This window comes from Dermatophagoides farinae, chromosome 7 (genome assembly GCF_024713945.1).
Source record: "Dermatophagoides farinae isolate YC_2012a chromosome 7, ASM2471394v1, whole genome shotgun sequence".
NCBI classification, from domain to species: Eukaryota; Metazoa; Arthropoda; class Arachnida; order Sarcoptiformes; family Pyroglyphidae; genus Dermatophagoides; species Dermatophagoides farinae.
The window spans coordinates 1,258,182-1,284,263 of record NC_134683.1 but is presented as its reverse complement, the minus strand read 5'-3'; the positions used below and the strand labels follow the sequence as shown (position 1 = coordinate 1,284,263).

The window sequence follows — 26,082 nt, the reverse complement described above, 5'->3', positions numbered from 1 at the left end:
CGAAAAAAAATTTAAATTTTTGTTGTAAATTATGATGATTTTTTTTCTCAACCATTTTTTGTAATTACAGATATTGATGAATGTTCAACGAATCCTTGTGGACCGAATGCAAAGTGTTTGAATACGATTGGTTCATTTCAATGTCAATGTCCGGATAAATATCTAGCTCGTGATGGTAATGCTGAATTAGGTTGTGATCGTACCGCTGTCGATGTTTATTGTATAGAACAATCCGATTGTACGGCCAATGCTATTTGTATTGATGGTAATTGCCAATGTAAATCTGGTTATCGAATCGATGGAATAATGTGTATCGATGTTGATGAATGTCGAACAAACAAAAATGTTTGTGGTAAAGGCGCAACCTGTATAAATTTAGATGGTGGTTATGAATGTTTTTGTGAATTTGGCTACGAAAAAATTCAACAATCAGCGAAAAGCAAATGTCAAGATATTGATGAATGTGTTCGTATTCCATATCCTTGTGGTGAAAATTCCGTATGTATCAATCAGGATGGCCATTTCAAATGTTCATGTAAAGAAGGTTTCATTGGAAATGCAACAAGTGGATGTCAATCTCCTTGTGATTCAGTACAATGTGGTCAATATGCAACCTGTCACGTTAATGGTCAAGAAGCTGCCTGTGTTTGTGATCCAGGATTTACTTTTAATCCGAGCAATATCAGCGCCGGATGTTTGGATATTAATGAATGTGATGTTGATCATGGTCCTTCAGGTCTCTGCGGACAAGGTGCTGTCTGTACGAATATTATTGGAAGTCATCATTGCCACTGTTCCCCTGGTTTAAGTGGGGACCCTTTCCGTTATTGTGAAGATATGGATGAATGTGATCGTCGATATGGGCAATATGGAAAGTGTGGTGAAAATGCCATCTGTACAAACCTTATGGGAAGCTATTCATGTTCTTGTCCATCCGGAATGACCGGTAATGCACATGAATCCTGTCAAGATATTGATGAATGCTCGTTAGCGTTTGGTGCAAATGGAAAATGTGGATTTTCAGCCATATGTTCAAATTCTTTCGGTAATTTTAGCTGCCGTTGTCCACCCGGAAGTTATGGTGATCCAAAAATACGTTGCTTTCTGGAACAAACCTGTTCAAATGATAAAGATTGTCAAGGAAATTCGATATGTAAACAAGAAAAATGTTATTGTCCACCGCCTTTTTTTGGTGAAAATTGTAAACATCCATGTGATGATCTATTCTGTGGTGAGCATGCCAAATGTCAATTGGATCGTCACGGAAATCCAGTTTGTTCATGTATTGATGGTTATACTGGCAAAAGTAATAGTCTTCCTGGCTGTGTCGGTATGTTTAATGATAATAATAATAATATTATATTATTTTAAATTTGTTACGGAAAATGATTCAATTACACACCTGTTGATCAATAATTTATTTATTTTTTTTTGTCTCATTCATAATTAGATTTGGATGAATGTGCCAACAACAATCCTTGTGGAAAATTGGCCGTCTGTCGTAACACTCCTGGATCTTTTGAATGTCTTTGTCCACACGATTATCGTGGCGATGCATTCATTGAATGCCTATTGGAAGGCAAAGATCGTATCGAATGTAATGATAATTTATCTTGTCCATCCAAATGAAGAATGTATTTCAGCGCATAATATAAATCAATGTGTATGTCAACGTGGCTATGTTCGTGATTTGGTTACGGAATCCTGTCGTGATGTTAATGAATGTAGTGAATCAAAAAAATCACCATGTGGAACGAATGCATTCTGTATGAATCTTGATGGTGGCTATACATGCCATTGTCCTGATGGGTTAACTGGCAACGCATATTCATTGTGTTATCCCGATATAATCGAATGCAATGATGATAAACAATGTCCCGGTAATACGGCTTGTATTAACGATATTCAATATGGTGTTCATTGTGGCTGTAAAGATCCATATGTTCGTGAAGGCGATTATTGTATTATGACTAGCCGAAATTGTTCGAATGCTAATCCATGTCCACAGAATCAAGAATGTATGATGACCAGTTCAGGATTTGGTTTCTGTATCTGTCCAAAAGGATTTACATTGGAAGCTAATGGATTCTGTCGCGATATCGATGAATGTACAGAAATGCAAGAATTTAATCTTTGTGGATCAAATTCCGAATGTATTAATCTACCCGGTGCTTATGAATGTCTTTGTCGTGTTGGCTATACTGGTATCGGTAAAGTTGGCTGCGATCGTATTGTTCAACATTGTCAATCCAATACTGATTGCGAACAAAATTATCAATGTCGAAATCATTCGTGTGAATGTTCATCACCGTTCATTTTTGATGGTCAATCATGTCGACATCCATGTGATTGGAAACAATGTGGCCAAAATGCTGAATGTATTTTCGACAAAGATGAAGGAACACATTGCCAATGTAAGCCTGGTTGTATAGGAAATCCAAATGAAGGATGTCATGATATAAATGAATGTACATCATTGCTGCCATTAGATCCTAATGGTCCTTGTGGAGCCAATGCTGTTTGTATCAATCTATTGGGAAGTTATCGTTGCGAATGTTCTGATGGTACTGGCAATGCTTATGAATCTGGATGTCAAGGATCATCAATATGTCAATCAAATGATGATTGTCCAAATGATACGATTTGCAACAAAGAGCTTAATGTTTGTATCGATGCTTGCAATCAGGCTATTTGTGGACCAAATTCTTATTGTATCGGCATCAATCATACAGCTATCTGTCAATGTATTTCCGGCTATTCTGGTGAAGGAAATGATCTAGTTAAAGGATGTTTATCACCTTGTAGTAATCTTCATTGTGGCCTTAATGCCCATTGTATTGTAAACACACAAAATCAACCAGTTTGTCGATGCCGAAATGGGTTCTATGGTAATCCTTGGGCCGGTGGTGTTTGTGCGCCGGAAATTAAATGCTCGAATCAATTACCATGTCCATCGAATCAAATTTGTATTAATCACGTATGTATCGATAGGATACCACCGTTGATAACACCACCGACATGTTATCCTGGTTGTGGTCTCAACAGTCATTGTGCTTACGATACGCCGAATAAATGCGTCTGCAATAGTGGAACTAGCGGAAATCCATATATCGCTTGTACGACGATTCCTCGATGTGATAGGATTCGTTGTGGTACCGGCGCTAATTGTTTGGAAAGTGCAACAAGTGTTGAATGTGTTTGCCCAGCTGGGTTCCATGGTAATCCATATATTGCCTGTGAAGATGTTAATGAATGTTTACAAGATCTTTGCGATAATCATCATGGAAATATTTGTGGCACAAATGCCAATTGTATCAACGTTATCGGCAGTTATCAATGTGTCTGTCGATCCGGTTATGTGGGTAACCCTTTGTTTTCATGCCAATTGCCAAAAAAACCTGGATATGAAAATCAAATCAATGGTGTTGGTATTTCCTGTTCGACAACTTCAAATTGCCCACCAAACACTGTATGTTTCCGTGGTATTTGTGTGCAACCAAACCGATGTATTGAAGATTCTAAATGTGATAGTAACAATGTATGTGCTCTAGTCAACCAGGAAATTGGATTTCAATGTATCGATCCATGTGACACAACCCAATGTGGCCCGAATGCATTCTGTTTTACTATTGAACATAAACCAAAATGCCTTTGTATCGATGCTCATTCTGGGGATCCAAATGATCTAGAAATTGGTTGTTCACCAAGTGCTGCTGAAATTCGTTTACCATCAACTTGTGATCATGATGATGAATGTCAATCGAATTTTGTTTGTAAACATATACCATCACGATCAGATTCGAAACAATGTGTCAGTGTCTGTGATATCATAGAATGCGGTCCAAATGCTCATTGCATTGCACGAGAACGACGACGACCAGAATGCGTTTGCCATGAAGATTTTGAAGGAAATGCATATGATCTAATCAAAGGATGTAGTGCCCATGCTTGTACAGATGATGGTGATTGTAAACAGGATGAAATCTGTTCATCATATTCACAAGGATATCGTGAATGTGACAATGTTTGTAAAGATTTTCAATGTGGTATCAATAGTGTTTGTCGTGGTCGCGCACATCAAGCATATTGTGAGTGTCGGCCAAATTTTGCCGGCGATCCATATGATGGAAAAATTGGCTGTCAACCAGTTCAGCTTACTTGTTCGGATGATAATAGCTGTGCTGAATTTCAAGCTTGTCGACGTGTATTGACTGGTCTTCGAAATTGTACTGATGTTTGTGATAATATTCGTTGCGGACAAAATGCTCGTTGTGTTGGCCGTGCTCATCAAGCTGTTTGTGAATGTTTACCTGGTTTCAGTGGGGACCCTCCCACACGACAATGTCAAACACCAAGCCAACATCTTTGTCAACGTGATGAACAATGTCCGGTGGATAAAAAATGTGTGCTGACCACCGAAAATGTAAAAGATTGTGTGGATATTTGTTTCAATCATATTTGTGGCAAAGGTGCATATTGTGTTGCCAAAAATCATCGGCCCCATTGTGATTGTATGGCTGGCTATACACGTATATCGGGTGATTCTAACGGTGCTACCTGTGCGCCAAATATTTGCCAAACAAATCGAGAATGTCGTAATGATCAAATCTGCACAATCACTCGTAAAGGTATACTGGATTGTGTCGATGTTTGCGAATCAATCAAATGCGGTCCGAATGCCGAATGTATTGCCATCGATCATACAGCCACATGTAAATGTAAGAAATCTTTTTTTGGAAATCCTGAAGATTTATTCCGCGGTTGTGTTCCAAAAGATCGTTGCACATCAAATACCGATTGCAATACTGAACAAGTATGTCATCTAAATGAGTATGGTGTCAAATCCTGTGTGGATGGATGTTCGGTAAATGTTTGCGGTCCAAATGCTATTTGTTTGACCAATGAACATTTCGTTACCTGTACCTGTCCAGATGGTTTTACTGGTCGTGCTAGTGATCAAAATGGTGGTGGCTGTTATCGAATCACTAATGAATGTTTCAATGATGAAAATTGTCCATCCAATGCAATCTGTGTACAAGGTCCAGAAGATATTAATATATGTCAAGATCCATGTAAACAATTTTTATGCGGTGAAAACGCTATCTGTTCGTCATTGAATCATCGCGCACATTGCGCGTGTTTGCCCGGTTTCAGTGGAGATCCATTCCATATGTGCTATAATCCGGATGAATGCAAATTAGATATCGATTGTCCAAACGATAGTGTTTGTAAATTTGATCAAATTACCAGCACACATAAATGTGTCAACGTTTGTCTTTACAGTGAATGTGGCAAAAATGCACTGTGTAAAACACATAAACATAAAGCACAATGTTTTTGCCAATCATCATTTGATGGTGATCCATATGATCTTATTCATGGTTGCCATATACCGGTCATCAATAATCTATGCCAGAATGATTTTGATTGTAAATATAATTACAAATGTTTACCTACCCGTTCCGGAATCAATGATTGTATCGATGTCTGCACCACTGTTCAATGTGGGCCAAATTCTAAATGTCAAATACATAATCATGATGCTACCTGTGAATGTATTCCCGGTTATGTTGGCTCTGCTACTGATCTCGCCATCGGTTGTATTAAACAAGATCACGATGAATGTAATGAAGATATTGATTGTATCAATGGATCCGATGTTTGTAAAGCATTGAATAATGGTGTTAAAAAATGTTTCAATGCTTGTCAATTTATCACCTGTGGAACTGGATCAATATGTGTGGCAGTTGAACATCGTGCCTATTGTGATTGTATTGAAGGATTTGTACGTGATCAGAATCAGATCTGTATACCACGTAAAGATGAATGTGTTTCCGATCATCAATGTCCAGCATTATCAACTTGTAAAACGAATGTTCTTGGCATACGACAATGTGCCGAAGCTTGTATTGATTTCACTTGTACGCCGAATTCACGATGTGTGGCCATGCATCATAAAGAACAATGTCAATGTGAACCAGGTAATTGATTTAAATTGAGAACGATTGATAAACTATAAAATCAAATTAAATCAATTTTTTTTTGCGAATCAGGTTTTACTGGCGATCCACTTAGCCGTACTGGTTGCGTCCAAATTTCATTACATCAATGCAACAATGACAATGATTGCTTATCGTCCAATGAAATATGTTTAGCTGATCAACATGGTATTCGAAAATGTGTTGATGGATGTTTGAAATTCGAATGTGGTAAACATGCCGTATGTGTGATTGAAAATCGTGCACCTGAATGTCGTTGTCCAACAAATGGTCATTTTGTTGGCAATCCATATGATCGTAATAATGGCTGTATACGTGTCGAATGTATTACCGATAAAGATTGTGCAGATGATAAAGCTTGTTCAACACACAATCATTGTTATGATCCATGCATCAATGGCTGTGGTCAGAATGCTGTTTGTATTTCACATTCTCATTATGCTCATTGCAAATGCTTATCTGGTTTTACTGGAGAACCTTATGGAATCGGTTGTTCGTTGGTTCGATTATGTGATTCAAATCCTTGCCATGAAATGGCTTATTGTAATGATACACTTGGATCGTTAACATGTACATGTACTTCCGGTTTTATTGGGGACCCATATTCCAAAGATATTGATGGCTGTAAACATCCTAATGCATGTCCACGTGGAAATATTGATTGTTCACCAAACTCAGTGTGTATGCCTGATGCTACTGGATTATTTTTATGTAAAAATCCATGTGACCAAATCGAATGTGGACCGAATTCTGTTTGTCAGATACGTGATCAACAACCAAAATGTCAATGTTTGGACAATTTCAACGGCCAACCAAATTCATTTGGATGTTCACGAATTCCAAGATTTTGTAAAACAAATCCTGATTGTGCCGACGATAGCCAAGAATGTATTGATGGTCAATGTCGATTTGTTTGTACGCTTGATAGTGAATGTGCTGATGGTGAGAAATGTGTCGATAATTTCTGTGTAAAAGCTTGTATCGTCCATGATAGTTGTTCACCGAATGAAGCCTGTGTAAGCAAAGGTTATTGTAATTTTGGATGCCGTGACAATATTGAATGTCCAGCGGATCAAGCTTGCATCCAGAATCGTTGTCAGAATCCATGTGAAATCAAAAATATTTGTGGCAACAATGCATTATGTACTATTCAAAGTCATAATCTTACCTGTTATTGTCCAAGAGAATTTCGAAGGCAATCCAGATCCAATTATGGGATGTAAACGGAAATATTATCATTGTTCTAGCGATATGGAATGTCCTTTTGGATTAGTGTGTGCCAATAATAAATGTCGACCGAAATGTAACGATTGTGTGGATGGAGAAAAATGTATTGCCGATGCTTGTTTTCAAACATGTTCCAGTGATATTAATTGTCCAGCCGGTGAAGTTTGTATCAATCATGTCTGCATTACTGGATGCCGTTCAAATGCCGATTGTACATTGAATCAAATCTGTGCCAATACCCTTTGTTCTTGTATACCTGGATTCGAATATATTGCTGGTGTTGGATGTGTAGATATTGATGAATGTCTTACTGAACCTTGTCATCCTACTGCTATATGTGAAAATGTACCTGGAAGTTATAGATGCTCATGTCGTGATGGAGAAATTGGAGATGGATGGACTGGATGCCAAAATCCTGGTGAATGTCCTAGAGGTGATATTGATTGTCCATCGAATGCTGCCTGTCGAAGTAATCAAAATGGTGGACTATCGAAATGTGTAAATCTTTGTTCCTATCAGCCATGTGGACCGAATTCATTGTGTAATGTTGTTGATCACAAAATTCAATGTAAATGTCCAGAAGTTGGCTTATACAGTGGCGATGCTTTCAATCATCAAATTGGCTGTCAAGCAGTTGAATGTCTTCACGATTCAGATTGTCCATCCGATAGACAATGTCGTAATTTTGTCTGTGAAAATGCTTGCGATCAGGTCGATTGCGGCCCTCATGGTTCATGTATCATACGTGATCGTCAAGCTATTTGTCGTTGTGAAATTGGATTCGAAAACAATGGATTATTAAATTGTGTCGACATAAATGAATGCCATCTTCATCCTTGTCATAATACAGCAATTTGTGAAAATATACCCGGAAGTTATGGCTGTAAATGTCCAACAAATCTGGTTGGAAATGCTTACGAACATCCTGGCTGCCATGAATCAGATGTTTGCTACAATGGTGATGATGATTGTCCCGATTCTTCTACCTGTATAATGGTTGCCGGTGTGCCAAAATGTCGTGATCGATGTAATGATCCAACAATTTGTGGAATGAATTCCATTTGTATGACCATACATCATCAACCTAAATGCTCATGTTCAAAAAATTTTTTTGGAAATCCATTAGAACGTTGTGAACGTGTCGAATGTACTGGCAGTTTGGATTGTACAAATGAAACGGATATTTGTTTTGAAAATCATTGTGTTAATGTTTGTCTTTCACCTACTGTGGCTTGTGGTGAAAACGCTTATTGTGTTCCACAAAAACATAGCTACAGCTGTAAATGTGCCGATGGATATTTTGGCGATCCAATTGCTGGCTGCCGTAAACGTTTAGCTTGCGATTCAGATGAAGATTGTCCATTTTCTGAATTCTGTCATATGGATCATTTTTGTCGTAGTTCCTGTGCTAGCCATCGTGATTGCAATCAAAATGAAAAATGTGAAATGGGCAAATGTATTCAAAGCTGTAAAAATGATTTTGATTGTTCATCCGATTATTACTGTGTTGAATGGCGATGCATACGACGTATTGAAAATCGTTGTAACAATGACAATGAATGTGGTGAATATGCCGCCTGTCGTGCTGATGATACTGGTGGTTTTAATGATTGTAAAGATCCATGTGAAAATACTATTTGTGGCCGTAATTCTCAATGTAAAGTTATCAATCATTCTCCAATCTGTGAATGTTTATCAGGATTTTTTGGCAATCCCAATGATGAACGATTTGGTTGTCGTCCTATTGAATGTTCATCACATCAAGAATGTAAAACGAATCAAGCCTGTTCAAATCATAAATGTATTGATCCATGTAAACAACAAAACAGTTTTATTTGTGGTAAAAATGCATATTGTAGTTCGGAAAAACATTCGGCAATTTGTCGATGTTTCGATGGATTTGAAGGTGATGATCCGATCGTTGGCTGTCAACGTATTGATTATTGTAGTAAAAAAGTTTGTCATCCAACCGCCATCTGTATCAATAAACTTTCCGGTTATGAATGTATGTGTCCAATAGATAAAAATATTGGTTCACCATTTGAAGAACCTGGATGTCGTGGTCCTAATGAATGTCCAAACGGAAATTCCGATTGTCCACCTAATGCTGTTTGTGAGCTTAATTCATCACGTGGTCTATTGATGTGCCAGAATCCATGTGAACGGGATGATAGTTGTGGAATCAATGCTCTATGCACTGTATCGAATCGACAACGAATCTGTAAATGTCCAGATGGATTTCAAGGAAATCCAAAAGATACAAGACGTGGTTGCCAACGTAATCTGATTGAATGTCAAAATGAAAATCAATGCCCCATTGGAACGATTTGTGATATTGGAAAATGTCGGCCACAATGTGCAACGAACAAAGATTGCGCTAAAAATGAACAATGTTTCGATCATCGTTGTCTGCTTCGATGTTTCAGTGATCAAGAATGTTCAGACGGTGAAATATGTATGAATAATCGATGTCAAGCTGGTTGCCGCAATGATAATGAATGTTCAATGAAAGAAGCATGTATATTGAATAGTTGTAAGAATATGTGCGATACACCGATTGCTTGTGGTGCGAATGCTTTATGCACAATGGTGGCTCATCAACCAATTTGTTCATGCAAATATGGGTTTACTGGTGATTCAAAAATGGGCTGTATTCGTATCATGCGGATGTGTTTATCGCCGATTGATTGTCCGGAAAATCATATCTGTATTGATGGTCGTTGTAAATCGCTTTGTTTGGCCGATAAAGATTGTGCTATTGGAGAGAAATGTTTCAGTGGTCATTGCGTTCTACTTTGCCGTCATGATAATGAATGTCTGACAACACATGAAATTTGTAACGCTAATCGTTGTCAAACTGGTTGCCGTAACAATAATCAATGCGCTGGACATTTGGTATGCACTCGAAATCAATGTATCGATCCATGTGAAGGTTCAGCAGCATGTGGACCGAATGCTATTTGTAGTGTCGTGAATCATCGAATATCCTGTTCCTGTCCGATAAATTTTGTCGGTCGTCCATCTGCAAATGTTGGCTGTATGCGTGAATCAATTTCCTGTCAATCGAACACTGATTGTCATGATGCCGGATTGATTTGTACGAATAATCAATGTCGACAAGTTTGTTCGGCCAATAAAGATTGTGCCGTTGATGAACGCTGTGTGAGTGGCCGTTGTCATATTCAATGTACCAAAGATCGTGAATGTCCGACAAGTGAAATTTGTCTGCATAATTTCTGTAATGTTGGCTGTCGTTCCGATGCGGATTGCGCATCGACGGAAACCTGTATGAATAATTTCTGTATGGATATTTGTGCAAGTCCAACTGCTTGTGGTACGAATGCCATTTGTTCGGTTCATAATCATGAAAAGATTTGTTCATGCAAAGAAGATACGATTGGTAATCCTTTCGTTGAATGTGTGCGTCAATTTGTTAGCTGTGATCAACAAACAGGTGGTGGTTGCGGAATTGGACAAATTTGTGAATCATCATATTGTTTTGCTCAATGCAATCGTGATCAAGATTGTTACAATAATGAACGATGTTTGAATGGTATTTGTAGTACGATTTGTACTAATCATGATGCTTGTCCACGTGGATTTGTCTGTGAATTTGGTCAACAACAATGTACGCCTGGTTGTCGTCAAGATTCCGAATGTTCAACTACCGATATTTGTATCAATCGTAAATGTATCAATGCCTGTCATAATCCAACATCATGTGGTCTTGGTGCCCAATGCATTGCTGTCAATCATCTTGCTCAATGTTCATGTCATGCTCAGCAAACTGGAAATCCAAAAATTGAATGCAAACATATAGACTGTTTAATCGATATCGATTGTAATGATGGAGAAATTTGTCAAAATTATAAATGCCAACCAGGATGTCGATCCGATTCTGGTTGTTCATCCAGTGAAAGTTGTATCAGCTTACAATGTGTTGATCCTTGTATGTTTGCTGAAGTTTGTGGTGAGAATGCCATATGTCAGACTATTGATCATCAACCATATTGTTCTTGTCCTTCTTCTAATTATGATGGAAATCCAACCGTACGATGTATGCTTAAACAACAAGAAGAATTATCATGTCGATCATCGAACGATTGTCCAATGGATAGTTCCTGCATCCATCAACGATGTATTCGAAACAATGAATGTAGTAAAGATAAAGACTGCTCTATAGGCAACATTTGTATACAAGGAAAATGTTTTGCCGGATGTCGTCGAGATGATGATTGTCCATTGGATATGGCCTGTCAATCACAACAATGTCATAATCCATGCAACACTCGTGGTGCTTGTGGTAACAATGCCATTTGTCAGCCCTTTAATCATCATGCAAAATGTTTTTGTTCCGCTGACCATATTGGTCATCCTGAAACTGAATGTTTACCATTACCGTTATGTCGTAAAAATGATGAATGCCCTATTGGTTATCTTTGTCAATCAAATAAATGTGTTCAATCGATTGGATGTGTTTCGGATAATGAATGCCGTATGACGGAAATCTGTTTGAATAACCGTTGCACAGAAGGCTGCCGTTCCAATAGTGATTGTTCATTCAAAATGGCCTGTATTAATTATCTATGTCAAAATCCATGCTCAATGAAAACGTGTGGTCCTAATGCTATTTGTATTTCCATCAATCATGAAGCTGTTTGTAGATGTCCAGAAGGATTTATCGGCGATGGTTATCAAGGTTGTCGAATTCAACAAAATGATTGCCACGTGGATAAAGATTGTGGTATTGGCAAAATTTGTATCTCTAATCGTTGTATTATTGGTTGCCGTAACGATGATAATTGTCCATTCGAAAAAACTTGCTATAATCGAAAATGTATTGATCCATGTTCATTGGAACAAATTTGTGGTGTAAATTCATTATGTCGACCAGCAAATCATAAAGCCGAATGTTTTTGTCAGCCAAATTATATTGGCGATGCTAAAGTTCATTGTGTGGAAAGCAAACAAAAACTAGAATTATATGAATGTTCTGATGATGTTGGATGTGGTCCAGGAAAAGTTTGTGAACATCATTATTGTGTCGATATCATTAAGCAATGTCTCTATGATAATAACTGTCATCCGGGAGAAATTTGTGACCAAGGAAAATGTATTAGTGGATGTCGCCGTGATTCAGATTGCACATTCGATCGAGCTTGTTATAATAGCCAATGCCAGAATCCATGTACGATTCAAACACCATGTGGTTCGAATGCTCACTGTCAACCTGTTCTTCATCGGCCCCAGTGTCGTTGTTCATTTGGTTATGATGGAAATCCTTACGATTATTGTAAACCAATGACCAAATTACCAGCAACAAGATGTACGAATGATAAACAATGTCCATTGGGATTTATCTGTGAATTGAATATCTGTACAATTGGCTGTCGTGTTGATAAAAGTTGTCCATCAGAATTGGCCTGCATACACAAACAATGTGTTGATCCATGTGATTTATCAGATTCGTGTGGTCAGAATACTATCTGTACGACCGTTGGCCATCGACCACGATGTTCTTGCATGGCTGGTTACACTGGCGACCCTAATCGACAATGTGCAGTATCGACAATGTTAATCTGTGTTCAAGATGTTGATTGTAGTATTGGACAGATTTGTGAGAAAAGTAAATGTATCGATGCTTGCCGAACGGATGATACCTGTTCATATGTTACAGCCTGTATCAATCAACGTTGTCAAGATCCATGCAGTGTATACGGTGCTTGTGGCCATAATGATGCTATTTGTCAGGCTGAAAATCATCGTGCTGTTTGTAAATGTTCATCATCATCAAGTATTGGTGGTGGTGATCAAAATGATCATCTATTCAGTGCTTGTGATCGTCAACAAATCATCTTACAGCCAACAGATTGTTTAGCTGATGATGATTGTGGTTTTGGATACATTTGTAATCAAGGATCTTGTATAGAAGGATGTCATCATAATGATCATTGTGTGCCGAATGAAGCCTGCATTAATTCTGAATGTCGAAATCCTTGTGAATCACCGAATGCTTGCGGTTTGAATGCTGATTGTACAACGAATGGACATCGTGCTGTTTGTTCTTGTCATTCCGGTTTCATCGGTGATGGTGTTTCATGTTATCCATTTGAAGAGATCAAACAATGCCAATCCGATCGTGATTGCGGTCATCGATTGATTTGTGGTGAACGTTCCACGTGTGTTATTGGATGTCGAGATAGTTCAGGATGTTCAGATGAAGAATCATGTATAAATGGTATTTGTCAAAATCCTTGCAGTTTATATGGTGTTTGTGGCCGAAATGCAATATGTCAAGCAATGAATCGTTCGGCTGTTTGTAGCTGTCCAGTTGGACTCAAAGGAAATCCGAATGTTCTTTGTACGGATGCTCCACCACAATGTTTCCGAGATAATGAATGTGTTGTCGGTCAAATTTGTGAAAATAATCAATGTATCTCGGGTTGTCGACAAGATAATAATTGTCCTGAAGATCGAATTTGTGTTCATGGAACATGCCAAAATCCTTGCCTTTTGCCAAAAGCATGCGGTTTGAATGCCGTTTGTCAACCGTTCAATCATCGAGCCCGATGTGAATGTATCGAAAATTTCCGTGGAAATCCATTCGAACATTGTGAACCAAGTAAGTATTGTTTTTGTTTTGTTTCAATCATAAAAATAATGAGAATAAATTTTTGAATAATAAAAACTTTTAATTCTAGTTCCAGACGATTATTGTGAACAAGATCAGGCTTGTTCATTGGGTAAAATCTGTGAAAACAACAGATGTATTGGTAAGTTTTTTTCTATTGCTGTAGATAAATTGAAGATTCCGACTCAAAATAGCGAATGAAAATACATATACGAAAAGAGCGAAAGTGATCAAAAATATATACTTGCAACAATTTTCATTGTCATCGACCATGAAGAAAAAAACAATAAGAACTTAAAAGCTGGAGATAAGTTGAATATGCTAGTATTATGGCGATTTATCGGTGTAGTTTATTCGCCTAACCTAAATTACCTTTTTAAGCAAAGTCAAGTTGGACATAAACTTCCATTATTACAATCCACCGGTGCAGTTCATCTGCCTAACCTAACCTAACCTAACCAACCTAACCTAAAAAAAAACCTAACCTAAAAAAAAACCAACCTAACCTAACCCCCTTTCAAGGTGGCCATTGCCGCCATAAAGTTTAAAAAAAACCCCTTTTAAGCAAAGTCAAGTTGGACATAAACTTCCATTATGACAATCCACCGGTGAAATTCATCCTCCTAACCTAAACTAGTTTCACAGCGAGCTCCGGCCATCAATAATGCATCGTTGTAACACCTGAATGATCAGCTGTTGATTGTATCGCTTCGCCCGGTTCACCGGGACATCGCCAAACCGTCACGAGCTTCTCTCTCGCTATTTTTTTTTTGCTGTTGTTGGTCTAAATTGAATGAATAACATTTTTTTCAATATCGAATAGATGGCTGTCGAAATGATGCTAATTGTCGATTTGAAGAATCTTGTATCAATAAACAATGTCAAAATCCATGCGATTTATTTGGTGCTTGTGGTCAAAATGCCGTATGTAAACCATTGAATCATGATCGAGTTTGTACCTGTGTTAGTGATTTTACCGGAAATCCACGAGTTTCCTGTGAACGTGTACTACCACCACCAGAATGTTTCTCTGATTTTGAATGTCCCACTGAACATATTTGCAAAAATCAACGTTGTACCTGTAAGTTCTTAACGCGATTGTTTGTCTTGAGTTGAATTTTTATTCATTGATTTCGTTTTTTCTATGCAGATGGATGTCGATCAACATTGAATTGTCCGAAAGATAAAACCTGTGTACAAGAAAAATGCATCAATCCATGTAAACAAAGTGGTGCTTGTGGCCGAAACGCAATCTGTTTGGCTTCTAGTCATGTTGCCGTTTGCAGTTGTCCTGCTGGATTTATTGGCGAACCGAATTTCGAATGCAAAGGTAAAAACAATTTTAAATTGTTTGATTTTTAACTAACAACAACAACAATCGATTGTTCAAAATAGAAATTCCACCTGAATGTCGAACTGATGATGATTGTGGTACGGAACGTATCTGTTTGAAACAAAAATGTATTGGTAAGTAAAGAATGAAAAAATTCAAACTTTTTTTTATTAAAATTTTTTCTCTTCTTTTCTATAAATAGTTGGATGTCGAATGCATGGAAATTGTCCGATGGATAAAGCCTGTGTGAATGGTTTGTGCCAAAGTCCATGCAATATCGGTGGAATGTGTGGAGTGAATACAATTTGTCGTGCTGAACGCCATGAAGCTCAATGTTCATGTATGCCTCTTTATACTGGCGATCCATTGAAACAATGTTCAAAACTTTCAGTCGAATGTGAACAGAATAAAGATTGTGGTAATGGATATGTTTGCGCTAATAACGAATGCAAAGGTAAAATTCTCAAGTTTGTTTATAATTATTGGCAATTAAATATAAAAACATTTCCATTTAGACATAAATGAATGTCTGCAGGAAAAAATGCCTTGTGGACCTGGAGCCAGTTGCACTAATTTACCTGGTTGGTTCAAATGTTCTTGCCCCATGCCTTTGGTTGGCGACCCATATGGACCATTTGGTTGTCGATCACCACAGCCAGTTTGTCTTCATGATGCTGACTGTAAACCGGATCAACGATGCAATCCAGTTACACAAGAATGTTATGGTAATTTCGATGACGTTGCAGCATTTACGATTATTTCACATTATTGTTTTTCTTTAGATATCTGTTCTAGGCCCGGCGTCTGTGGTAAGGGTGCCATTTGTAGAGGATTTGATTATAAAGCTGAATGTCTTTGTCAAAATGGTTATCAAGGCAACCCACATGTTGAATGCACGATTCGTAAGTTTTTCAACATGATCAAATTTTTGGCCATTATCATAACAATTATTAATAATTATTATAGGTGATTCATGCGTTTCTGATAATGATTGTCCGGGTAATCTTAAATGTCAAATTGATTATTGTTCATGTCCTAAACATCTACATCAATTGGGCACATTCTGTATTGGTAAATATGTTTGATTGATTGTGATTGTTTAATTGGAGTGGAAAAACTCATATTTTATTTCATTTGTAATTAGCTCAAAGTTTCAACTGTTCCCTTCAAAGTCCATGTCCATTAAATCAAGAATGCGTTTTTATAAACGGTGGTAATACTCATCAAGGAACGTGCATCTGTCCTCGAGGTTTTCAACTTTCATTGGATGGTAGTTGCAAAGATATTGATGAATGTCAACAAAACTCAAACATCTGTGGATCTGGTGCCATTTGTACGAATTTGATTGGAAGCTATAAATGTTCATGTCCATTCGGTGGTGATCCATACAATGAAGGATGTTTGACTGATAATTTCCGTGAAGGATGTTTCGTGGACAGTGATTGTGATGCGGACAAAGCTTGTGTGGAAACAAACTGTGTCAATCCTTGTTTGAAAGAAAACAGCTGCGGTCAAAATGCCATCTGCACTGTACGAAACCATAGAAAAGAATGTAATTGTAGGCCATTGTTTTTTGGTGATCCATATTCTATCTGTCGTAAACCTGTAGAATGTTTATCAGACAATAATTGTCCAGGTAATTTGGCCTGTATGTCGGATCAAAAATGTGGCTGTCCACTTGGATATGAACGACAATTGGATTATTGTATAAGTAGGTTTTTTGAGTAAGAAAAAAAAATTATTTTCATTACTCATTTTCGAATTTTTTTTTTAGAATCATCGATCGGTTGTTCATCGACAAAATTATGTAAAGGTAATCAAGAATGTATCCTCACCAAAGGAAATGGTTTCTGTGTTTGTATGCGTGGTTTTAGGCTTTCTTCGAATGGCGAATGTCAAGGTGAGTTGATAAATGAAAATGAATTTTTTTTCTCTAAACTTTGTGTTAATTTTTGTTTCTGATTTTCTTCACACACAGATATCAACGAATGTATTGAACAAACAGGACTTTGTGCTGCAAATGCCGATTGCCATAATTTACCTGGATCATATGAATGTCGTTGTTATGAAAACCATGATGGTGATCCATATCGTGAAGGTTGTCGTTCAACACCACCACCATTGAAAGGTTGTCTTCAGGATAGTGATTGTGCATTAAACAAAAAATGTAATGCTCATCTAGGAGAATGTTATGGTTCGTATTTAATTTGAGTAATTTGATTCATGATTTGTGAAACTAATTATCTCCTATCAATAAACACACAGATCCTTGTGTTTCAAGAGAACATCGTCTTGGCTACAAATGTGGTCTAAATGCTATTTGTATAACGGAAAATCATAATCCTGAATGTTTTTGTCCACCTGGTGGTTATGAAGGCGATCCATTTAAATCCTGTCATAAGAAAATCATCTGTGGTATTGATTATCATTGTCCAGGCAATTTAATTTGTTTGGACAGTAATACTTGTGGTTGTCCACCGAATTTCCTTCAAGAGAATGATTATTGTTACATGAAATCATTGAATTGTACAACAAATAATCCATGCCCTACGAATGAAGAATGTGTATACACTGGAAGTTTGAATGGTTTCTGTGTCTGTCCACATGGCTACGAATATCATCCAAGTGGTGAATGTATTGATCTCAATGAATGTCTTCACGTTCATTGTGGTTCCGGTGCTGTTTGTAATAATAAACCTGGCGGTTATGAATGTAGCTGTCCCCCGGATACAGTTGGCGATGCCTATGTTAAAGGCTGTTTCGAAATTGAAGGCTGTATTTCTACAGCTGATTGTGCTAGTGATCGTGAATGCGATATTGGCAGCAAACAATGTATAAGTCCATGTTATATCTGTGGTCCGCATACTGAATGTACGGCTATCGATCATCGAGCTATTTGCAGTTGCCCACCTGGAAGAATTGGGGAACCTTTGGATAAATTGGTTGGCTGTTATGAAGAACCAGATCTACCGATTGAATCACGAACCATTCCACCGCCATCAGAAATATTAGGTTTGTTTTAATTAATGTTCAATGAATTTAAATAATCTGTAATTTTTATGCATTCAAATCATTCTAGTCATGTGTCTGGCTGATGGTGTACAAGTCAGCGTCCAATTGGATCGATTCGATGGTCTTATCTATGTAAAAGGACATAGTCAAGATCCACAATGCCGTCGATTGGTCACCAGTGGTGAAGGTGATTCTATTGATTTTAAAGTTTTATTCGGTCATTGTGGCTTGATTCACATCGATGGTGAAGCATCGTTTGTGTTGGTCATTCAAAAACATCCTAAACTTATCACCTATCGTGCTCGAGCTTATCATATTAAATGTGTTTACAATACCGGTGAAAAGACCGTTACGTTAGGATTCAATGTCAGTATGATCACTACCTCTGGAACTATTGCCAACACTGGTCCACCACCAACATGTATCATGTCAATCTGTACGTTGGATGGTAAAGAAATTAACAGCGCTGAAATTGGTGATGACCTTATACTCAAAGTGGATGTACAACCAGATTTCATTTACGGAGGCTTTGCTCGAAGTTGTTTTGCTAAAACTATGGAAGAAGAAGGCGAATTTCAATATGAAGTTACAGATGAAAATGGCTGTGCAACTGATCCAAGTATATTTGGCAATTGGGAATATGATCCACATAAAAAATCATTAATGGCTCGATTCAATGCATTTAAATTTCCAAGCAGCAATAATCTACGATTTCAATGTAATATCCGTGTATGTTTTGGATCATGTCCACCCGTTAATTGTGATGGTATCGATGCCTTTGGTCGTCGTCGTCGACGACGACGTCAAATTGAAGTTGATGAAGATGATTTCATACTTACCGATACATTTAAAGAAGGTGCACTTCGTGAAGAAATTATGGTACAATCGAATGCCATATTGACATTTGAAAAACATGGTTTACAACAATCGGAAAATATTGTCGAGAATGATTCGATTCATGTGGAAGATATTGAACATGTTTGTTTACCAAAACTTGGTCTAATCATTTCAATGATTATCACCACATTATTGGCATTAGTTGCTGTTGCTGTTGCCATATCCTGTTGGCTGATGGCTTATCGTCGTCGTCCAAAAGGTGTTGGGCCACTGCCTCATCCACCGGATTTTCCAAATCCATTATATACAACACCTGATCCATCATTGATTGAACCATTACCCGATTATTATCCATCAATGCAACGACATATGTAAAATTTATTTTTCGTCAAATTGTTTCATTTATTATCATACATTTATCGGGTTTTCGAAGCAAAAAAAAAACATTGGGCATGTTCCTTTTGGGTAATGGGCAAAAAAAACAATAATCAATTATAATGGGATGAATCATAATAATGAATCAAAGATTATTAGTGCCAAATTTTTATTTCTCTCTCTTTATTCATCATCATCATCATCATCAAATTAATCTGCTTATGTAAAATAGATTTGCTGGTCATTCTTCATTTCAATTTTTTATTCATTGATTCAATTGCTGTGTGTTGAAGGTATTAAATTTCTATATATTTTTTGGCAGCTTACCACAAACACAATGAAAAAGTTCTTAATTCTTTGATTTTTTTTTGTTTTCTCTCAACCTGCATAGACACAAACAACTTACTTAATACTTTTTTATATAAAGAAAACATTTGTATTTCCTTTACAATATGGCAGCTATTTCTTTTTTTTGTGTCCTAATTAATAATTCACACACCTATACACACAGAATGATAACACAACTTTTAATATCGATCTTATTTTTCTAGGGATAATGATGATTTTTTTATATTCTTTTTTTCTGTAAATAGAAAATTTTTTTTTTTTGTATTATAATAATTTTTTTTATTGCTGGTAAACGAAAAACCAAAAATTCCTAATCCACAATTTTTGGCCATTTTGAAATAATAACACCTGACATTTTTTTATTATTATTTTTTCTCTTTTTTCTTTGAATAATAAATTATTTTTTATAAAATTAAATTATCGGCTATTGTAGTGTTTTTTTTGTGGAGAAAAAGATAGATGAACGAAATCGTCATCATATTAAAAAGATCAGCGAAATTATTCTGAGGCAGTGGGCAATAATCTCCATTGTGGAGTGTGATAATATTTCAGCAAAAAACAAAACAAAGAAAACACAAAATTGTAATATTAAAACGTTATTTATTAATTAGATGTATTACATACGGAACAATAATCGTTTTTTAAAAAAAAAGAATGAATATTATAAATGTGAGTATATAAATACGTCACCAATAACGGTACAATTACATTTTTTCATTAAGTTTAAGTAATAACAAATATATGATGGAAATTTGCTAAATGATTCTACATTATTAGATTCTCATCATGTGAAAAAAAAACAAAAACCATTTAGTTTACAAATGTCATCTTCCAGAAAAGGGCATTCAAGTTTATGATTTTTTCTTATATGCCTGTAAAGATTTGAAGGATATCTATATATTTGATTACAACTGTCTACAGGGCATCTTATAACTTCATTGTGATGCATATATGATATATGATGTTTACACATTTTTGAAGATGTGTAATTGTTTTGACAGCCATGATATGGACATTGATAATTTTTATTATTATCTTTTATCGGCTTTAGATGTGATGATGTTGAATATGATGGTGTAGATGATGATGTAGATGATGATGTTTTTGGTGGCCATTCATCTTTATGTTTTTTCTTCATATGGCTGTAAATAGTTGCTGGATATTTATATATTTTTCCACAATTCGGTATAGGGCATCGAATTAGTTCGTTGTGATGGATACATGATATGTGTTGTTTACACATATTTAAAGATGTATATTTTTTTTGACAGCCATATGTGTTGTAATATGTCAAATATTACAATTAATTCAATTATTAATTGATTGTTAAAAGCAGTATAAATATGAATGAGTTTGTAAGAAATATTAATTAATTAAAAAATTATATATGATGTTTACACATTTTTGAAGATGTGTAATTGTTTTGACAGCCATGATATGGACATTGATAATTTTTATTATTATCTTTTATCGGCTTTAGATGTGATGATGTTGAATATGATGGTGTAGATGATGATGTAGATGATGATGTTTTTGGTGGCCATTCATCTTTATGTTTTTTCTTCATATGGCTGTAAATAGTTGCTGGATATTTATATATTTTTCCACAATTCGGTATAGGGCATCGAATTAGTTCGTTGTGATGGATACATGATATGTGTTGTTTACACATATTTAAAGATGTATATTTTTTTTTGACAGCCATATGTGTTGTAATATGTCAAATATTACAATTAATTCAATTATTAATTGATTGTTAAAAGCAGTATAAATATGAATGAGTTTGTAAGAAATATTAATTAATTAAAAAATTATTATTAGTGTGTTTATTATTTGTGTTTTTTATTATATTCATACTATAATATGGACATTGATATTTATCATTATCATCTTTTATCGGCTTTAGATGTGGTGATGTTGAAGTTGATGGTCTAGATGATGATGATGATGATGGTGGTGCTGGCGAGTATTCATTATATTCATTATAATGTTCTGCATAGAGATGCCTCGATACACATCTTGGATATCTATATACCTTTCCACAACTCTGTATAGGGCATCGAATTTGTTCATTGTGATGAATAGATGATATGTGATGTTTACACATTTTTGAAGATGAATAATTTTTTTCACAGCCTTGATATGGACATGAAAACCTATTGTAACGGCCGTTCATTACTAGAATATTCGTTATTTGATTAGTTTAAACAATACGTTTTCTTGATATTTATATATGTTTGTTCTGATTAAACATTATTATTCGTGCTTGTTATTTCTTAAAACTCTTCTCTATCATTATCATCTTTTATCGGTTTTAGAGATGGAGATGGTCATGATGAAGATGATGGTGGTGCTGGCCGGCATTTCTTTTGATGTTTCATATGAATATGCCTATACACTGAGCATTGATGGCGAAATGTTTTTTCACAACCAGCTATCTTGCATGGAAACCGCATGTTCATACACGCACAAAAATCATACCACGTTTTTGTTGTTGTTACCACTTTAGCGCTGTACCACTGTTTCTTTAATCTGTGGTATGATTTTCGTGTGTGTATGTATTTTGGCAATGTGTTCTATACAACATTGTCTATATTTTTTTCTAAAATTACAACCAGCATATGTGCAGTTATAATAATTATATAATTAATTAATAATTATAATATGAATTGTGGTGGTTGTTGTTGTTGTTGTTGATCATCACCAAAATTAATGAATTCCATTTTTTTAATTTTATTCGTGTTAGATGACGACACCGCGCAGAAAAACTGCTCGAAAACGGTAAACAGACATAAAAGAAAATATAAAACAAAAATCAAACATGCCAACAATGAAAAAAAACTGGTGAATTAACCGTTCAATAATTGATTGCGATAAATTAATTGAACCAATTATGATTTGATGGTGATGATGATTTGATTTCGACGATGATGAAATAAAAATGTGGACAAAAAATGAAAAATCAAAATCAAACCACATTTGAGCAAGTCGAAAACGGAATTGAAAGAAAACGGATTTGCAACGTTTCTTTTATCATCATCATCATCACTATTTTCAATAGAACATTGACTCACTGAGTTGCGCAGTCAATCACTGACTCAACACAAAAAAACGCTCATTCACAGCCACCATTCTTATATGACGTACTCAAAAAAAAAAAAAAAAAAATATGAGTCGACCAAAAATCATCATCATCATCATTACATTTAAAACATGATGATGACATTTAAAATTAAAAATTTTTTATGATAAGAAAGGCATTTGAACGAATTCTAACTTGTGCATATATTTCATGATTCTTGATGAAATGACCTTGATTCTTAATCATTGAACGAATAAAATAATTCAAATTTGTTAGTTTAGTTTTTTATTTATTTTTTTAAAATTTCAATTAAAATTTGTTCGACACAAACAGGTCAAATTAATATGACTTTGAGTTTATAGTCATATTTTGGTTTCAAATCCATAATTTTCAAATTCAAGCTTTTTCATCAATGTTTTGTACCGATGAGCTTTTCGCTGAATAAAAAACATGATCGCAAATGCTCCAGCATTCTGGATTCGCTTTTAAATTTCTTTTGGTGGATTGCACAATCTATCTTAAATTCGTGGCTGTGTTTATCAATGTTCAATGATTGATCAATAAACAAAAATACATGCCAATTATCTTCTCGTTATACAAGGTATGATTTGTGAATTACCAATTGGTATCTGGACCAAAACATATAAATTGAATAAAAATAAACAGTAGTTGGTGAAATTGTCTTAATTTCCACCAACTACTGTTTATTTTTCTTTTGATCAGAAAATGTTTATAGAAATTTTTAACCAAAAAGACAATAATAATCAAATAGATCAATCCAATAACAAGACAAATGCGACATTGTTGATGTTGATTATATGACAATTTTGTTGATGCGGTCACCAAATTGAATTTGTATTCCATGCCATATGGATTATAATCATATTTTTGTTTACAAATTCTTTGTTCAGCGTACATTTTGAAATATTTTTTCAGATGATTCATTAGATCAAATTTGAGTAAAGAAAAAAGAATTTTTGTCAATTCTTTAAATACATCTATAACCGATAAAATGGCGTCACGAGAAATGAATACCATGTTGATAATTAAATCAATGATTTTCAAAATCCCCATTATTGTAGAATATCGTTCTAATCGCTTTAATAATTGCAATATGATTATGATTAAAGTTTTGTTTTTAACATTTAATAATATTTTTCCTTTTTTTTTCTCTCAGCAAACGAACATCATAGATCCGGACTTACTAAACTAAACGTTACAACAAAGAATAAACAAAAGTTGGTGGAATAAAAATATTTCTTTTTTTTTAATTTTAATTTTGGTTTGATTAAATTAAAAATTATGTACGTCGTATGAAACGAATATTGACTGATGATTTTGGTTTTAAAATTATTATCGCTTTTTTATGAACATTACCAAGATAATCACCGGATTCAACACGATATCGAGACAATAAAGTGGCAAGCATTATTTTTTCCTCTTGTAATGCGAATTTCTGTCCAATACAATTACGTGGCCCGGCTGAAAATGGTACAAAAGCAAATGGATTCATGCGGCCACAATAATGTTCAGAATCTTCGATAAAACGACCCGGTATGTAGCGTTCTGGTTGTTGGAAATATTTTGGATCCCTTTGAATCATATAAAGTACGAGAGCGACGGACGTTCCTTTTGGTATGATACGACCGGGTTCTATTTCCGTATCTTGATGTGTATAACGTAATATTACCGGTACCGATGGATAAATTCGTAACGATTCTTTGATACAGGCCTCAAGAAATTTCATCTGTCTTAATTGATTTTTAGACCAATTCTGTGTTATTTGGTCATCATCATCATCAGATTGTTGCCTTATTTCGTCAATTTCTTTATGTATACGATACTGAATGTCCGGATGATTGCCTATCAAATGTAATGTCCATATCAATGACATGGCAGTCGTGTCATGACCTGCAACCATGAATGTATCCACTTCTTCACGAATATCCGATTCGGTAAAGTGTTTCGGATCTTTCAAATGTTGCTCGATCAATAGATCCATGAATGCTAAACGACGACCATTTTCATTCGCATTCAAATCAAGATTCTTTTGTTTGACAATTTCGTTTTTACGTTCTTTAATAACATTCAATGTAAATTCACGAGCTAGATTAATATCACGTCGATGTTTACGTCCTTCGGCAAAAAAATTGAAAAAAATGAAATTATTTTGAAGCCATGGCAATAATATTCGTTTCACAACTGTAGCCATAACTCTGAAAATTGGACGAATTTAATTATGACGGGAAAAAAGTCCAATCATGATCCCTAACCTTGTAACTGCATCCACATAATCACGATTTTTATCGAGTTGTGAACCAATTTTCACACCCATTGCGGTTTCCGAGATAATATCCAATGTTGCATTCGTTATTAGTGGCACAATATCTAGATAACTATTTTCACCTGCTTTCAGCTGACGATCATTGATTATACGAGAAAGAATTTGAGCCTGTTCATTCATGATGGGTAAGAATTGTTCCAAAATATTAAAATGAAATGTTGGTGTCAATAATTTTCGTCGTGAACGCCATTTATCCGATGAACTGGTCACCAGTCCTTCTTTCAGCATTGGTTTAAGCATTTCATAAAAATTATCTTTATCTAAAAATGTATTAGTGCTGGATAATATTTTCTAAATGCGAAAACAAAAATTTTCGATTACTATTTCCACACAAAAATTCACAATATATACTTACTTCAGCAACATCAGCATGACTAATAACCATAGTTGGAAAGAATGAAAGCCAATAATGAGATGTTTTACCAAAAATTTTGGACATTCCGATCATCAATTTAAAATAATCTAGATGATTTTTTAATAAATGAAAAGTTAATTTGTCATAAATTAAAAAAATTTTTTTTTACTATCAATAATTGTTTCTGTTGTCCAACTTCCAATGAATAACATGTCAATATTTCCAATTGGAATTTTCCAAAATGGAACATTTATGCCAGGAAATTTACAAATCATCGATCTTGATCGTAACCATCTCTGCATAATTCTCATTGAACGTAGCAAAAATGATGAAACAATAATGGATATGATTCCATAACGTATGATTAGAAGAATTATCTGATGAGCGAATGTTTCAATATTCGTTCCATTTGTCGTCATGGCTATCATCATTGGTTTAACCCGGAAAAAAAATGAAATCGAATCAAATCATATCACCCATTTATATATTAAATATTAATCAATCAGAAAAAAAAGTTTTATCATCACTTCAATTACCTT

The 26,082-nt window shown here is 35.3% G+C and overlaps 3 protein-coding genes and 1 long non-coding RNA gene across 5 annotated transcripts in view; 2 read left to right on the top strand and 2 right to left on the bottom strand.

The window, feature by feature from the left end:
* LOC124496844 (uncharacterized) overlaps positions 1-20,179 on the top strand; it is a 38,979-nt gene extending 18,800 nt beyond the window's left edge. The window contains 18 exon segments of the mRNA XM_075732803.1: positions 71-1,330; positions 1,451-1,623; positions 1,625-5,981; positions 6,054-7,180; positions 7,182-13,848; positions 13,928-13,999; positions 14,681-14,938; positions 15,008-15,187; positions 15,253-15,324; positions 15,393-15,644; positions 15,706-15,915; positions 15,973-16,092; positions 16,157-16,261; positions 16,335-16,901; positions 16,965-17,090; positions 17,169-17,384; positions 17,456-18,202; positions 18,270-20,179. Coding sequence (XP_075588918.1) covers positions 71-1,330; positions 1,451-1,623; positions 1,625-5,981; positions 6,054-7,180; positions 7,182-13,848; positions 13,928-13,999; positions 14,681-14,938; positions 15,008-15,187; positions 15,253-15,324; positions 15,393-15,644; positions 15,706-15,915; positions 15,973-16,092; positions 16,157-16,261; positions 16,335-16,901; positions 16,965-17,090; positions 17,169-17,384; positions 17,456-18,202; positions 18,270-19,414 — 17,654 coding nt within the window. The 3' untranslated portion in view covers positions 19,415-20,179.
* Positions 20,180-20,246: 67 nt separating this feature from the next.
* On the bottom strand, positions 20,247-22,897 carry LOC142597694 (uncharacterized). Its single transcript, XM_075732795.1, has 2 exons — positions 21,620-22,897; positions 20,247-21,346 (listed from the first exon to the last, which is right to left on the bottom strand). Exons 1-2 carry the CDS (start codon positions 21,936-21,938, stop codon positions 21,144-21,146), a joined length of 522 nt encoding a protein of 173 aa, XP_075588910.1. The 5' UTR covers positions 21,939-22,897; the 3' UTR covers positions 20,247-21,143.
* Positions 22,898-22,972: 75 nt separating this feature from the next.
* On the top strand, positions 22,973-24,312 carry LOC124497022 (uncharacterized). Of its 2 annotated transcripts, XR_012832336.1 has the most exons (4): positions 22,973-23,115; positions 23,178-23,445; positions 24,022-24,082; positions 24,226-24,312. It is a non-coding gene; the product is annotated as an uncharacterized LOC124497022 (long non-coding RNA). The 2 variants fall into 2 exon arrangements; XR_012832335.1 differs by having other exon boundaries at positions 23,079-23,445.
* On the bottom strand, positions 24,088-25,996 carry LOC124497019 (cytochrome P450 4c3). Its single transcript, XM_047060605.2, has 4 exons — positions 25,713-25,996; positions 25,544-25,650; positions 25,118-25,479; positions 24,088-25,060 (listed from the first exon to the last, which is right to left on the bottom strand). The coding sequence occupies exons 1-4, from the start codon at positions 25,972-25,974 to the stop codon at positions 24,145-24,147; spliced, it is 1,647 nt and encodes a 548-aa protein (XP_046916561.1). The 5' UTR covers positions 25,975-25,996; the 3' UTR covers positions 24,088-24,144.
* Positions 25,997-26,082: the final 86 nt, after the last annotated feature.

Coding starts and splice junctions, on each gene's coding strand:
- LOC142597694 (XM_075732795.1), bottom strand. CDS start 21,938: ATGAACGGCCGTTACAATAGGTTTTCATGTCCATATCAAGGCTGTGAA. Junction 21,347..21,619: donor ATATCAATGTCCATATTATA/GTATGAATATAA, acceptor ATAAATATCCAG/CAACTATTTACAGCCATATG.
- LOC124497019 (XM_047060605.2), bottom strand. CDS start 25,974: ATGATGATAGCCATGACGACAAATGGAACGAATATTGAAACATTCGCT. Junction 25,651..25,712: donor AACAGAAACAATTATTGATA/GTAAAAAAAAAT, acceptor AAAATCATCTAG/ATTATTTTAAATTGATGATC. Junction 25,480..25,543: donor GTCATGCTGATGTTGCTGAA/GTAAGTATATAT, acceptor TTTCGCATTTAG/AAAATATTATCCAGCACTAA.